We start from the raw sequence: 17,623 nt of genomic DNA, 5'->3' as shown, positions 1-17,623 counted from the left end.
TAAAACCATAACTTTACTTAGGAATGATAAAAACATTTCAAAATTCATACACATGCTCTTTGTGAACATCCTCATAGCTTGAAAAAATTTGCAAATTTTATGCAATGTTATCGAGCTATGGACAATTAATTTTAATTAATGGCTTCGTTAGTGGTAATTAGACTTACAACAAAACAATTGGTAAAGATTTTTGAATTTTAAAAATATGAATCAACTTGATTATTACAACCAATACTACGGTTAGCCCTTCCCTTCGGCTCCAGTCCTAAATTACCTCTTTTTAGTCTATAGTAATTTAAATCATCACCATCTTCCCAGTATTTATTAACCCTCAAGTTACGAGTTGTTTACGCAGCTTTCACTACCAGTCGGGACAATATATTGTACCATCTTATGTAATTGTATGTTTTTGACTTCCACGCCATTCAGTGCAAAGAACTGATAAAATTGCGTGAAATCGTTCATTTTCTATGCAAAACATAAAAGAAATTGGACAAATAATAACTGGGATTAACTACAATACTCATGGTATTTTATTTGACATTTTTGTGACTCATATACAGGAGTGTAGCCAGCACTAAAGAGTACCAAGAGGGGGCTGTCGAAAGATGTGAATATTTTCTTCTACACATAGAATTCAAGTGATTTACAGGAAAGTTAACTATTTTTTTAAAAATATTACAAAATAGTGGACTTTTTAGAAGTTTTGAATGTTCGACTCCTCCCAACTAGGCCTCTGATATGTTATTGAATACCTTGAATCATATATCTACAATTAATTTGGTGCATAAAGTTGAGAAAAACGCGATCAAAAAGTGTAATCCTATGAGTAAGGGACAACCTTCTTCCGTTTCTTCATTCGCTACCGTACCGTTTTATTTCATAGAAATTATAAGACTGTGCTTATTATAGTTGAAAAAATATTACGATACATTCACACACCTGACAACAGAACGGTTAAAATGATTCTGAATACAGCAATGAAAAGTATTTTGTGAGTATCACGCACGGCATGGAAGTATTGCTAATTCCGTTATAGTGCCCCATTGGCTAGCGTACATCACGTGCCATAGAAATAACGAAAGAGAACGATAAGTCTATGCAGGTATCCAGTATCTTATCTTACTTATAGTCACGCCTCTCCGAGAAGGTAGTATTTGTACGCAGAACTTGTGAGTGCTGCTTGGTTAGAGTGGTTTCTATTACTAGTTGTAAACTATTAATCCGAGTGCATAAGGATTCACTGAAATGTAGATAAAACTAAAAGGTTAAGGGAAAGTAAGTAAAACTTCCTTATACTATTATAAGCGTCTGGATCTTTATTGCTCTTCATGCGACATATTAGTTAGATATTTGGCAAGCCTCGTTAGAGTTAGGGCTAAGTTTAAAATCCTTATGCCATGATCAGTATTAAACGTTATAGTGGTATTAAATTCTGCGGAAAATACTAATAGTAAAATTATTAGTAATAGCCTTGGAAATGATAAAAACTCGGACAGTCGCAAAATTCAATTTAATGCCTGATTATTACTTTGTTGAAGTAGAATTGTTCAAAAGCATAAAAAAAACGTTCAAGTTTCCATATGGGTTATCAGCTGAAACACTTTGAAATAATTTTACTATTTTTTAGAATACATTACTACAGTACAGAACACTAGATTGTAGTTTTAATCTTACTCAACTTCTTAACACCCTTATTTATAAAATTTATATAAATATCTCATTATTTTGGTTTTCTAATTAATATTAACAATTTTCACTATCGAGGTACTTGTGATTCTTAGTTTAAGTGTTCAAAAATTAAAATTTGAATTTATTCACGAACTAAAAACGTAAGATTAGTGCGAATAGAGCGTTTATTGCAAGCCTACTGAATTGTTTTAACTTAACAAGATTTTGTACTTTTTTCTTGAACTTTTCGACTGTTAAAATTTCTATATTTTTGGATTGAAATGGGTTAGATTGACTAAACTGAATGTTAACGTAACTCATGTACTACAGTTTTAACATTTGAAGGTATTGACCTCGGTTAATTCTAAGAACCCGAAATAATTAGAAATCCTTATTGAGTAACGTAACTCCCCTTTCCCCCAGATAACTTATTATCGGATTTTCACCGTAATAATAATAATGTAATCTCGATTAATGTTATAAGTATTGAATGTTTTTGTAGGTTATCGTATGGCAAATTTATTTAACTTTAAGTAACTTCCAGTTATATTAATGAATAATCATGCTATTATAATAAAAAAATAATAATAATTTGTAGAAGAGTATTAGAGAAAAAAATATCGCTAAATAAAAAAAGCTATGTAGGGCTGGTTACTGAACTTGAAAAAAGGAGACAAACAAGATAGGGATGGAACTAGACATATGATTACTTATTACTTGATCCAGCTAATGATCATTTTGTCTGTCGAAAACTTGGTGTTTGAATAAAATCTCGGCTTTCATCATCATACCTGTCTTGCAGTTAACTTTAGAATACTACTTTTATGACTATTTTACAATAGAATAACATTTTACGATTAGAAATTCTGGTTCTATTTGTTTTGCCATTGATGTAGGGATTTTATTCTCCATGTAAAGTCGCGACAGCTTAGTGTGTTATGTGATCATTAGCCGGATCAAGTGATATGTCCACTTCCATCTCTATCTTGTTTGATTCCTTTTTTCAAGTTAGTAGCCAGCCCTACTTAGCTTTATTTATTTAACGATATTTTTTTTCCCTAATACCTGTTTGTTTACTTTTTAATAAGATGGCGTACGTAAGTTTACTAAATTATAATGTATTCTAAAGCTTTATAAATTTTGCATATAATAATAAAATAGGTAGTAAACGATCATGAAGACTGTCAAATGATGATAAAATTATAGTTACAGCTAGAATTAGGTAGGCGCTTGGCCTGTTGAAGAAAGATGAACGAAAATAAGTAATCTGTTTTGGTTATTCGCCGGTTTTCGACTTTTTGCTGCTCTGGGTAGCTGAAAAGCGGCATATACACCGGGAATAGAGCTAACTTCTGATGAACTGTAGTGACGAAAATCCAGATGACTCTGGCGCAGTCTCCGAAAATGTTTTCTAAAGTTTCAAGTTTACATGGATTTACTTTGTTACGACACCTTACCAGCCGCTGTTGTTCGTAATCAAAACGAAATTATTTAGATTATTACATTACATTGTACTATATTCGGATATATTATACATCTGTAGTCGTCAAACATTCAACAAATATGGTGTTTAAGTTATGGATATTTAAGACCTCCGTTTTAAGATTACACTAAGGTAGGGACTTTGTTGAATGTTCATGAAACTAATGATGATATTTTACAGTATTTATCTTGCGATAACGATGTGGGAAACGTATTTAGATTAAAATGCAGAACAGTATCCGTTTTTCAGTTCGTTTAACAAAATACTAATTACTATGTAAGTGAAACAATAAACTTTTTTTCAATACGCTGGGTAGAAGTTAATGGCGATAAATAGTCAAACTATTGTCGATATGTGTTCGCTACTGAGTACATTTCCTGCAACATGATGATGCCAAGGCCCATAATGCTTTTCGTATAATGACCGCAACTGAGAAATTAGGTTAGTATCATTTTCCATCCCTTATATAGAACCTTGTTCATAAGTAATGTCTGGTTGGCAATATTCTCAATAGAATTGATATAAATTTGTTGTTTATAAGGTAATGTACAAGAAATTGGATTCCGTCATATATACTACCAGCATTTATTCGGTTCTTTGTGGGTTTGTTAAAAGATGCACTTAAAAAAATTCATCTCTTGAATTACATCTTAATATTAAGACTGCACTTAATTCAATGTTTTTAGCCTCAGGAAGTTTAAATAATTTTTTTTTTATTCTGACGACATGCTATAAAAGGGAAGTATGAAGTGTTTTCACATTTAAGATTACATTTATTTGTTTACGTCTTCCATGGCACGTTGCAGTCTTTTTGAGTGAAATATGTTTGAGTTCTAAAAATGTAAAGAAAGAAAGAGAAAAAAAATGCAAATTATTATATGATTCAAGTAGCTTCATTAGTCTATCCGAGCGGCCATTTCTTATCGTAAGTTATATTTTCAGCACTTCTATATCCATTCAAACAGAAGTGAAGAAAACTTTAAAAAAAAAAGTAAGTTCAAGACAACTTACAAACTACAATGTGGTAGGTTTTACTCTCTCTCTCTCTCTGTGAATTTAAGATCTACATAGTAGTAATAGTTAAGGATACACTATCAACTTTCATATATATATATATTTACAAGCATTTACTTCTTTACATTGCTTAACATTTGTTTCAATTAAATATGGAGAGTGGTCATCACGAACAGCAAGGGCAACCTTGAAAATTGAGCCTATATAATAAGCTTGGAATCAATATGTTGCGTAATCCTAGGCCACTACCTTAATTTTTCCAGACCTCTAGTGTCTGGACTCGTTTCACCGAATGTGAGGTAACTGCCAAAAGCATCCCATATATGTCGATTGATTTATCATGGTGGACGGAGTTATCGTCTACTAAACTGATATCAACCTGAATTGCACTAACATAAGGCAGCACAAGTCTTAGGATGTGGTCAGTGTAATGTGTAGCGGAATGCTGTTATTTGTGTACTGATTCTCCACAAGAATGGAACACAGTGATGCCTTCTTTGAAGTCTAGTCATGATTCATGAAATATTGTGAACAGTTTAAGCTATATAATTCATCTTGAATCGCATTTGAGACAAGTCTGAGGGAGTTTGCCAGATTAATAGCAGAGGTTTAATGACCAGTTCTAAGAATTCTTTAATGAAAGTAAAGAACAATATACAGCAATATCTCAACCACATTGTTTTCTGGTGCTGACGAGGCCCTCCAGGACTCATCGGGCATGCTGGGATAAGATGTAGTGGTTTTTGTTTACTTGTAATTTCACTTCAATCCCAGTAAGAGAACTGGCGGGCCAGCGGAGGTTTGCACCCTCTCTTTGGCCAGGGTTAATTTTCAGTTTCTATAAAACTACTATTGGTTGAAACAATATTTATATTAAGGAATTGCAAGAACAATTGTTATGGTGTAAACTAGATTAATTTGGTAATGTGTAATATTTTATCAATTTTCTATGAATTATTTACAAATAAGAATAAATATAAGGATTAACAACAATATTCCAATCACTTGACTGATCATTAAATGTCCGATTTCCTTAACATTGAATGAAATGGATGACAAACATTATAACAGTGGCATTTTCTTTGTGACATTTTTGTCATAAGTACTATATCGCAGTTATCCTATGTTTTGCGCAGTTCTTACAATAAAGTGATACCTTTTTAATAAACTGGTTAAAATCTACCGAGTTCTTAAGTGATACTTAAAGGGCATTCAAGGAGTGGTGTTGAAAACCAAATAAGGTTAAGTATGTGAATATTTTATCGATTAATTAGTACCCGAAGATCATCATATAAATTGATTTTGTACAAATAATTTATACATAAATCATTCTATACGATCTGCATTTCATTCAAACGACATTATATTAAATAAATTTTAATTTTTTTCGTGCATGCTATGCATATGCCAGTGGCGTAGGGAGCGAGGGGTCGGCCCTCAGACTTTTCAATCTATCCCAGCATCAAAACTATAAAAAATTAATCTCGTGAAAAGCACGAGAATGCTTAAAATTTAAGTAGCGTTTTCTATTTTAATTATTTTATTAAAAAACAATTAAAGAGAACTGAAAATCCCAACTACATTGTGATTACTAGATTGTTTCACTGCTATGTCCAAAATGGCGGTGTTTACTCTTCGACTTGCCGGTAATGTGTGTGTGACGTCACGCGCATGAAGCCTACACTTTTATCTACCTCCCCTCCCCACGTACTTTAGCTGCGGGTGCGTTATAAAAGTGTCAGTCAATCCATTATCGTGGATGATAGGGTGGTGCTCACTGGCTGCCTTTCTTCCGGTTAGTAGTTCAAAATTAGGGACAGCAGAAGATAGCGTTAGTAGCTTTGCCAAAAATAAAAAATACAATGCTACCAATTTCTAGTTATACGAATGTACTAGTATAATTACATCATTATTAGCTGACATAATGTACCAAGTACGAATTATAAGCTCTGTTATGCTTATCTCGAAAGGAGTGTTTCTTCTAAGAGTTATCGATCTGTTTACTATTCGCTGTTTGTTTTGCAACGTGATCAATCGATTTTCCGATATAGCGTTATGGACAGCACCACGAATGAAGTTGTTATCGAGAGTTTTGTGGTATTTATGATGAGAATATAATCCTACTCGGAAGACTCACAACAAAGCATCAAAAATGTTATTTACATGAGAGTAAACATCGGATCTTGCGTATTATTTCACTGTCTGAATATCCAGTGTTGATTATGTAGTGCATATTTACATATAATAGTTTCATTGATTTAGGTTGGTGATATTTTAATTAAATGCGTGTATAATACGGCCTGCAAAATGCTACAATCAGGAAGCAAATTAATTCTTAACCCTTTGGTAATGTAATCACTATTTATTCAAAGGACGCAGGAATAAAACACTTAACCTAGAACAAACTTTGACTCTGCCAATGCCTTAATAGTGGAGTCCTAACAACTAGTTTCACTGTAAAATTTACAAATCTTCCCCTGTTTGCCTCCTTTGATTGAAAGAAAGATAAAAACAGAGTACTGTACGTATTTAGGGTGAAGATATTGTCTCTTAACATTACTCGATTTTGTTCATTCGCTCATGAAAAATAGGTTCATAGTAGCAAGAAGAAATGAAGTAAACATCATAACAAACGTTGACTTCCTTAAAAAGATTAAATAAAGAATAAAACTAAATTGGTAAAAGAAACAAAGCAGGGCAAGACGATCTGGAGCAGCAGGAACAGAAACAACAGCAATTAATTCACGGAAAACCAGCTGAGAATAAAATTAATGATGAAAGTACAGAGAGAGGGAGGAAGCAACATAAGGAACACTGCTTGTAAAGTGATATTCAATAAACGAAAACTATCAAAATTCTAAAAATAAAGAAATTTTCGAACTTAAAGCATGGTGAATCAGTGGTAAAGAACGACATTCAGGGATGAGGACAACTGAAAAGCAATCTTAAAGCCAAGAAGTTAGTGAAAGGTGACATCATCATCTGAGAAAAAAAAAGCCAACGAAGTTGAGGTCAGTTAGAAGTTAGACAACAACAGAATTGGTGTGGTGAAGATGAAGCGTAAATATCTTGACTTATAAGCTAGTTGTATTTGATTTGATAGTAGGAAAAGAAGGCTTATGAAATTTAGGTCGAGCAAACTGAGTGGGAATGAAGTTGGTTATAGTCCTAACCGTTACTTGATTTGCTTGAGAAATAATTTCAGATTTCATTTAAATTGTTTTCTAACTTTTACCACATATAATATACTTATAAATAATTATAATTATTTATGTAGTGATGTATATATTTGTACAGGAGTAAGTAATTTCACAAACACAGTTCTAAACGTATTGAAGTTCGTAATCTTAATAACGTTTCAGTAAATTTTGGAAATTTACTAAAATTGACGAAAACAATGTAATTACCCCAAAGCTTGTAATAATTTAAGGCAAACAAGTAATTTCACAAAATTTAAGTAAAATACCTTAGGATTTGACAGTTTTGTTTTAAATCTAAGATTAAAGCTCAAATAAACTGAAAGTAAAATAGATTTGACGATTAATTAAAATCACTAGTAAATTTCACTTGGTCATAAAAAAAAAATCAAAGGTTTGTAGTTAAAACTGATCATTATAATAATTATTGAAAGCTAAATCATTTTCGTGAACTCAGTTTCGAGGCAGCACTTAATACGTTCTCTGCCACGTGCCCCACTGATGGATCACAACCGACTTTTAGTTATTGACTGACCGCGTGAAGATAGTTCAATGACAGAGAATAGAATGGTATTACAGTTTAGTTCATATACAACATCTATGGTGAAGAATGTTGGTTTGTTTCTTTTTGAATTTCGCGCAAAGCTACAGAAGGATATCTGCGCTAGCCGTCCCTAGTATAGCAGTGTAAGACTAGAGGGAAGGCAGCTAGTCATCACCACCCACCGCCAACTCTTAGGCTACTCTTTTACCAACGAATAGTGGGATTGACCGTCACATTATAACGCCCCCACGACTGAAAGGGCGAGCATGTTTGGTGTAATGTGGATTCGAACCCACGACCCGCAGATTGTGAGTCGAGCGCCCTAACCACCTGGCCATGCCGGGCCAAGAATGTTGGAGTATTGTCTGTATCTCAGCCAAGTTATGTTGGAGACCTATACAAAATGATAGCATCCTGTGCTGACATTTACAAGCATATTGTTATCCATCAATCTGTTACTCATCTATTTACAAGACAATGATACCAAGCATACAGCAAATGTAGAGGAAAAAATATCTGGAAATAAAAAGTGGCCGATGGAACTATCGCAAACACAACTTGGCCAAATAAAACGGGTTCAAATGGCAATCAAACTTCTTTGCTGAATTATGGGAAGTATTACTAGAAACGTGGAACAATATCTAACGTTGATAAAGGTGATTGCATAAAAACAAGTTTTACTGCTGTGTTAAGACAAATGAAAATACTAGTGCATTAAACAGATCGTATGCTTTAGTTTTGTATATATTTTCTGTAATAATATGTTATACTAATAAACACTTACCAGTTAGTTTTAGTTACTCATTTTGTGACTTTTATTTGTGTATCATATGTGTTTTTTCGTAACTGTGTGTGTGTGTGTCTGTGCAAAACAAGCCTTAACCAAAACAATCACCAAGGCACAGACTGTAATGTGGGATATAGGATGTCCTGGTTTTAGGAGGTGACTGAGAAGTAGGACCCACATGGCGGCGGTGGGGATACACTATCTACCAGTCTTAACCTCCGTTCGCCAAGTCTCACATGTAAAAGAAAGAGTAAAATAGAAATATAAGAGAGAGCAAGATGTGATTTCTCAAGCCTACAACTCCTCACATCTATATCACTCTTCAATGTCTGCAGACAACTGTGGGAAGGTGACTGCTCTACGAAGAAAAATGAAAAGTAAGAAAGTCAAAAGGTCTCATCATTGGAAATGATGAGTTATAAAACGTTACCCCCTGAAGTTGGCATTTCCAGCCTCCGTTACAGACGTAAAAGCTCAAATTAATAAAGTAATATTAGTAGTAGTGCGTTTTATCCGAGCTATTATGACACCCGTCTTCCAACCATCAAGTTTACTCGTAAAGTCTACTGTAACTATTAGTTTTCAGGTTGTCTTCTACCTTTTATAAGAGTTTGTATATTCATGCGTGTTAATACAATTTGAGTCAAATTGTCTGATCAAAAATGACAAACCGATAGATTTATCTAATAACACACTAAATCTAGCGACGCTTTCAAAACCTGGATATCGGGAACAAGTATTAAAACTAAACAGGTTGTCAATACTGGTGTTGTGTGTGTGTGTGTAATGTATATATATAACTACTTGGCACGATTCAGATTAACTTGTAAATAAGCTGGGAAAATCAAGGCAGTCTGTAACAAGCTAGATAAAAAAAAAATCTACATATGGAGACATTTTAGGTGATTCAACTAAGTTTGAAGTTACAAAGGTTCTTATTGAAACTGAGAAAGGATAATGTTTTAAATGAAGAAAGAACATTTGAAATTAGACCATCAGGTAATCATTTAAGAGTTTTTGTTTGTTTGTTGTTGTTTATGGTCTTTGAAAATCTATAAATAATGCCCGTTACGACCCATAGTGTCTAACATTGGAGCTTTTAACCATTTAAGAGTTTTTGTTTGTTTGTTGTTGTTTATGGTCTTTGAAAATCTATAAATAATGCCCGTTACGACCCATAGTGTCTAACATTGGAGCTTTTAACCATTTATTAGTTTGTTGAATCGTTGTATACAAACATATATATTTATTGGAAAAAACGTACAGATAAGTGCTGCTTTGATTTTTAATAACTGACAATTTGGCTATTCCTACGTAAATGTTTTGAAATTATGAATTTTACTACTGAAGGATCTCATTTTTATGATTAGACTGATGGTGTCGCTATAGATTCTAGACTGGCGCCCTCTTTGCCCAATGCATTTCTGTTATTATGGAAAAACAATGGTTGAAAAACTGCCCGCAATGGCTTAAGTTTCTTTACTATCGCATATATGTAAATGACACATTCACTATCTTCAGGAACTTTGGGCAAGCTCCTCAATTTCTTTAAAATTAGAATTGTGAACATAATAGTATAAAATTCACTATAGAACACCAAGATCATAAACTTTCGTTTCTTGACACTGATAACAATAACGGTCGCTTCCAATGTGAAGTATACCTTAAAAATACCTACTAGTTTATACTTTAATTTCGCAAGCTTTATACCAAATGCCTTTAAAGAAAACTTTGGATATTTTTTTCCCCATCGTACATATATAAAAATGCATGAAACTTACGAAGCTTTGCATAAGAATGCAATAACATTACAGAATGCTCATATAGAAATGTTTTCCCCATCTGTTATTGATAAAATGCTTTATAATCATTTGAATAAGCGATGTTTTAGTAAGCCTCTTATATTTGAAGCCTGAAATATCCTGTTGCTGTTACCTATGGGTCAATAATCTTTGATTACTAAAACGTAGTTAGGAAATATACTTCGCAGGGTATATCATGAAATATAGTTATGTTTTTAAACCTATTTATCACCTACATTTGTTTTTGATTTAAAGATCATATTCCTTCATTAGTCTTCAAATATGGTTTATAAATTTACTTCTCATTGCTTTAAGCAAGGCCTTACTGGGTTCACTAAACGAAAATTCTTAACTAGTGTGAAAAAACATGCAAGCTTTAGACCTCCGACTAAGTCCTGACTTGAACATGCCCTAGGTAAATGTGGTGTAGTTGTCTGTTCAGATTATTAAGATAAGATTTTAGTAAAGGTCAGTGATGAACAGAGCTTCCGTAGAAAAGATAACTTGCTAATTTACAAAATGAGGCCGTAAAGTAGGCTTAGCAAGTAATTTATTTCTAGTGTTGAGCAGACCTAATCACCCGGTCGAAGAAAAAAAACAACCCAAATGACCAGAAAATAATCCTTATCCACAGCTCACCTATAAAGATGTCATATTTTAAATATCATGTTCACATTCCACCTCTAATCATTTCCTGATTCATAAGGGGTGACGTTTATTACTGTTTCACCATCTTTAACACTTTTCAGGAAAATAATCTAATCTTGTGATTATGTGTTCCTTGTTTCCTCTGTGCTTCCGAAACCACATTACTTATGGAAAACCCCATTACCATTGTGTCTGTGCGACACAAGGAATATCAGGTGCTGGAAGACATGTGACATTGATATATATATTCTAACCACTATAATATCAGTAATTATACACACACTTATATGGAACAATATTTTAAATAACATGCTGATCATTATACATGTAAATGAAAAAAATGTTACGAAGTTAAGTTGATAATATTTTCTTCCCCCCCTCTCTATTGGCCCAGCGGTAAATCTGAGGGATTATAGCACTAAATCTGTTTTGGATACCCACTGTGTAGCTTTGTGCTTAATAAACTAAGAGAAGGCAAAAGGCTGTGCCATAAGGTTACGTCGAAAACACATCACTATTCACTTCTTTCTTTCCAAAGTCCATCTATTCTAGAAGGTCAATGATGTCTCATTACCTTACAAATTCATTGGCACTGCTCTTGGCGATTTTTATATATTATTATGGAATAGCATGAATATTCGTTTCATTCTCTGTCTGCTTGACATATGTGACGTTTGAACAGAAGCCTCGTGAAAGCAACTTGCGTACACGTGATTTGTATCACTTTTTTTTTTCAGCTGGAGATCCTTCTTGATTTATGGGGCATGTGGTTGACTTTGTTCGTAGATTGTCACCTGTTAAAATATGCCACATTATGCTCAAACCACAGGTGGGGTACGACTTGCTGCAGGTTTCTCTCTGGATTGCCTTGGTACCACAAGATAATCCATATTCCTTTGTTTTTCGATGCTAAGGGATATTCCTGTCTTAAATTCTAAATCTCTGATCTTAACACATTAATTATCAGCGTATGAATATTTTGCTTCAGAAAGGACTGTTACATAACCTTCCCAAAAGTGATCAGGTTTTTGTGGCATTACACTACCTATAAAATAGCAAATAATGTCAAAACGTAATTCTAATACATTCTGTTTTACCGCGACTTTATATCGACTGAATAAGGTCTAAAATACTTCAGAATCACTTTTATTCAAATACAACTATAACATTTTTAACACTAACACTTTATAACACTAATAAATTAGTATTTTATATTTATTGAAAAGTTACTAAGGTCTTCTTCTTCTTCGGGATTCGGTCCATGTTTTGGTTATTTGTAGCACTCCATATTTTTTGAATTACTGAACAAAGGGAAAGCAGCCAATAAGCAGCATCCTAGCAACAACCATCCACGCTGAGTGAGGCATTGCCATTATTATGACGCACCCATTGTTTATTTAAAGTGCAAATAATATTTTTGTGATATACCACGAACTCGAACCCGGCTCACCAGTTTCGAAACCCAGAGTTCTACAATAAATAAAAGTGACTTGAAGAATAATCGAGACATTTACAGAATGTATAAATCTATGCCTAAAATAATAGCTAAATAAATTTACAATATCCTTAGTTAACTAGTACTTTTGAGACCGATATATTTTCCTCAGACCAAAGGATGCCACAGATGTTCACAAGGTACCACGTCCTGCCATATTTGAAAAAAAAAAACATAAAACCTTGCTTATAGCCATATAGTTAAGGTTTATTTAGTTCATTTGGTCGAGACACTCGCGTTTGTTTTTATGAGTATATTGTTGAACAATAACTAGTTTAATTTACTGATGTTGTTAGGTTTAGAGCAATATTTAAAAAATGAAATAATAATTTATTACGATAAATATCATGTTTTCAAACTGCTAGAAATGGAAGTGGAAAAACATAATAGTGCCTTAAACTTCTGAATATGGAAAGAAAAAATTAATGAATTATCACACGCAATGAGTAGTTTTTCTAGTTTGCTCTGAAGCAACTGGAAGTATCCTTCTTCAAAAGTAATACCATATATTTGGACTTAAAAAAACGTCAAATAAGGTTAAAATATCCAAAACGTTTGTTTCTATAGCTCTTCTTTGTTTAAATCGCTATTAACTTGCTATTAAAGGTTCGTTTTTGTGTCCTATTACACAGATTTCCACGTTTGTGCTTTTCGTTAAGTGCTTATAGAAATGTCTGCGTACAGCATTTGCTTTTATTCTTGCAGATACCGTCAACGTTGACTAAGAAGTATAAAGACCACAAAGTTGAATTACCGTTTTGCAGTACTGTCATTTTTGTCCAGAAAGGAACCAAAATGGTTGCCATAAGGAGTTCGAATGTTGTGTCGAGTGGCTACTATACTGCTGTGTACGTGTGTGTGTCTTTTCTTGTAGTGATGCTAATTTGTTTACTTTTTTATGTCCTGTGCTCCAGACGATACAAATTAAACTGGTTCGAAAGATCTAGTTTAATTGCAGCTGAAGAAACAAGAAGAATTATGTCATTAGAAACTACAGAGGAGAAAGAAATCGGAAACGTTTTGAAAATGACACGGAAATCTCGTGGCATTTTTTTATCATCTCGGAGCAGCGGAAGATTAGAAAACCCATTGAAACAGGATTCAAGTGAGTTCTGGGTTCCACAAAGTCTTCAAAAACAGCTAATTGTTGGTGACAAAGACTGCGATTTAAGAGGTAAGTTGAAAATAGCCAGAGTGAGCTTGAAGATACCTAATACCGTTAGGTCAAAATAAACATGTACATTTTAGAGGTGAGTTTGAAACAAGCGAATGAATTTAAAGAAAATATATTCTTGACTTATATGAACCATAGGTTACAAAATCAAATTAACCTCAGTCAAATGTTTTTCTCTCAGAATATAACTTTACATTATAGCCTAGTTAACGAAACCAGTAAAGGCTAACTGGTTACAATAAATATAAAAAAAAACCTTGAGCGAAATAAAGCAGCAACCTGATGACAAATGTTTTTTTTCTAATATTTTAATTATCACTGGGTCTTCAAACCTTATACAATATTTCTGGGTCTTCAAACCTTATACAATATTTCTGGGTTTTCAAACCTTATACAGTATTTCTGGGTCTTCAAACCTTATACAATATTTCAACAAGTTTTCGTAATAATATTTCTTGTAAAAAGAAAATCATGTATACTACAATAATCAAAATGGCAAAAATGGCAGCGTTTTACCAGATATTTCCACCCAGAAGAATAGATAGAATGCATTATTTGCTATAGGGGAATTGTTCAAATTAAGTTATTTCAAAGTTAACAATGCTAAAATTTAATTTTGTCCATTTTGGACATCATAATAATTGGAATTAGATCGGAAATATTTATCTAATATACTTGCCAAAACTTAGAGTGAGGTTTAATCTGGCTGTTAAACTAGCCATGAGTTTGGTAATATGATAATATGGTAAATTTATTGCCACTATGGGTTTTTCTCGAATGCTTAAAATCATTATTTTATCAATCATGGTTATGTGCATTAATTGCTAAGTCTCACAATATCTTATAAAGTTCCAATAACAAACAACGTTATTTACTTAGGATATTGGAAGAACAGGATAGTATAAAAGATGCTAAAACACCATTTGAAGCGATAACAGGTGACAACAAAACAAGCGTTTTAAGAACAATAATAGCAAACTCTAACTAAAAGAACCAGAAGTATACATATTCATCAGAATGTAAAGTTAAATCATGGGGGAGAATGCCCCAAAAAAATGGAACTGGTGATTTCAGAATTGCGTATCTATTTTTATTTATGTAACAAATAGAACTTGTAAAGTTAGAGAAAAAAAAACATTTACTCTCCAGATAATAATAATTAACTTATTTCAGCCAACTGCAGTTCTTGTACTACTGGGGCTTCACTGAGGCTTGTGGTACAAGAACTACAGTTGGTTGAAATAAGTTGTTTGATTATTATTTGGACAGTAAAGGTAATTTTTTCTCTAACTTTATTGCCAAAAATGTATAAATTTTTCCAGTATGCATTACAAATTCTGAAAAATAACAAAATGTTTCCCTCAATTGACCGAATTTACTGTAGTGCAACAGCAGCATATCTAGTACATAAACTAGTGAGGAAAGAAAAAATAGGCTTTCTACGACAGTGCCGTAAAAAATTCATACCAACAGGAATCAACCGTCTCATCCGACTACCAATCTATCTACAAAGACACCTGAAAACAGTAAGTAATCAATATCGTTTTCCTAAAACCATTCTACTAGAAGCTACTTGTAACGATGGACACGTTGATTTAGGTGACAAATGCTACTGATAACGACATTGACACAATTAAAATAGTGGCACAAGTGCATTTTTTTGTCCAACTTAACTTACGAAAAAGCCAAATCAGTCAAAGACTGACAGAGCTAAATACTATATGAACTGATACAAAGTACATGCTCCACAGTACATGTGTCACGTTAAAAAAGGTATCTAAGTTAGTTGTATTAGTATCAGAAACGTCAACAACAATGATGTGTTCCACTTGATGCTGTTTATGTATCAGATTACTACCAGAAGCTCACAAGTTATATATAAAAATAAAAAAGTGTCATCTATATCAGAATGACTTTGGTATGAAAAAAGTACAAGTATTGAGAACCTTTCATGGCGAAAACAAAGAAGGTAAAAGAAGTATTAGATTTAGAAAAAAAACGCGAACAAGCACTCAACAGAGCCAAAGGAGAAGAAATTAAATAATCTATGGATAAGACTAATGTAAAAAGAATTAAAACGAAAGCAGAATCCCTATTGAATTGTAAATGTCACACAAGAGCCCTCAAACAGGAACGCGTCAGAGCTTCACAAAGCTGTCCATAACCTATCTCACTGATCAAAAGAAGGAACACAAATATTCCGGAACTTCGTCAAATTGTGACATTCAAGGCAGATATCCGACAGTAAAAACGTTCCTAATTATGCTCTCTTGCCAACTATGTTTCTCAAACAGCATCATTACGGTAATTAATAATATGAGGAAATAATGCACACCCAGAATTCTAGTCTTACGTAAAACATAAATGACAATAAATCATAGCTTTAAAGTAATTTCATCTGATGTAGTTACTAAAATACCTAAAAAAGTAAAAAGTCCTGTTCCTGTGGTTTAAGTTATATTGAGGATTTGTAATAAGTTACGCGAAATTGTCTTCCACACCTAAAGATATATAAAGCTCAGTTGGATAACATTCTTTTATTTATCTTGCATGATAGGCTCTGCCCACTACAGGTATCAATCTTCTAATTTTAATGTTATAAGCCCTCCAGCTTACCGGTGACCCATCGGCGGGCTTTGTTGGATAAAAGGTGATATACTTCCAATCTGCAGTCAGTTTGGTATGACATTTGTTATCGAATACGAGCAAATGTGTTTTATATTTCAATCTATACAATAAAGGTAATTAAAATTGTTATTGTTAAATGTAGCTGAAAATCTAAGTATCCTCAAACATTACCATCATGAAACAGGTAAAATGGTGGGTGTGACAGTGAGATCTATTCATGTTTTTCATTTTACAAAAATATACATGTTTCAATGAGTTAATTTGATGTAGACGAAAAGGTAGAATAATTTGAAAAATAACCTTAACAGGAATATGAAAGAATCGGTGTTTGTGTCAGAAAAAGTAATTGTACCAAATTTACTTTCACTGAGAAAGGCCATAGATAACCTAGGTAATCTGAAAAAAACAGTTATTAGTAACAGTTATCACCAAGAATATTAAGCTTCTCTGGAGTATAGAAAAGTGGAGTAGAGAGAGAGAGAAAGAGATTGAAGAATAGGAATTTATATAACACGAACTCTTACTAATGGGCCTTAAGTCTATTAACCAACAAAACAACAATGTCATTTTAGTTAAGTATGTTGGAAGTTCATAAGACAACCGTTCGTATGTAGACAAAACGAGTCAATTTCATGGGGGAAAAAGCCAAGCCCGAAGGAATGACCATTTTATTTGTAACATACGGAGTGTACGGCAGTATTTGTATTTATGGCAAAGCTATTAACTCTATCTGCTGCCATCCCTGACCAGAGAGAAAGCAGCCAGTCAGTAGCAGCATACCGCCCAAGCTAAGAGATTGACCGTCATTGTTATAACGCAACCACAGCTTAAAATGTTTGGGACATACGAATGTAACTTATTAGTTCTGAAATTCAGAGCTTTACTAAGGGCCATCTTTACCCTTTGTACAACAGAGAAAGAAAATGTTGAAACAAGAAGTACGTCGTAGATTGCAAAACGTTTACAGTAAACGTATCAACCTACTTCATGTAACGAAACCTTGAGCTGTTTTTTAGTAGTGGTAAAGTACGCAAAAAAAGTTAGTCACGTTGATCTTGGACGAAGCTTATGAAAAGATGATAATATCTTCATGTGGAAGCACGGTGTATATTAGAACAGAACTTAGAAAGAGGTAAATTAAAGAACACAAATTTTGTGTGTCGTTAAACTCATGTAAAAC

At 33.2% G+C, this 17,623-nt stretch overlaps 1 protein-coding gene across 1 annotated transcript in view; it reads left to right on the top strand.

Moving 5' to 3' along the window:
• The first annotated feature begins 1,124 nt into the window (after positions 1 to 1,124).
• Positions 1,125 to 17,623, top strand: part of LOC106461735 (synaptotagmin-5-like) — a 44,115-nt gene continuing 27,616 nt past the window's right edge. The window contains exons 1-2 of the mRNA XM_022388760.1: positions 1,125 to 1,278; positions 13,347 to 13,815. Coding sequence (XP_022244468.1) covers positions 13,437 to 13,815 — 379 coding nt within the window. The 5' untranslated portion in view covers positions 1,125 to 1,278; positions 13,347 to 13,436. The remainder of the gene's footprint in view (positions 1,279 to 13,346; positions 13,816 to 17,623) is intronic.

This window comes from Limulus polyphemus, unplaced genomic scaffold, assembly GCF_000517525.1.
Source record: "Limulus polyphemus unplaced genomic scaffold, Limulus_polyphemus-2.1.2 Scaffold1021, whole genome shotgun sequence".
NCBI classification, from domain to species: Eukaryota; Metazoa; Arthropoda; class Merostomata; order Xiphosura; family Limulidae; genus Limulus; species Limulus polyphemus.
This window is presented reverse-complemented; position numbering and strand designations above follow the sequence as displayed.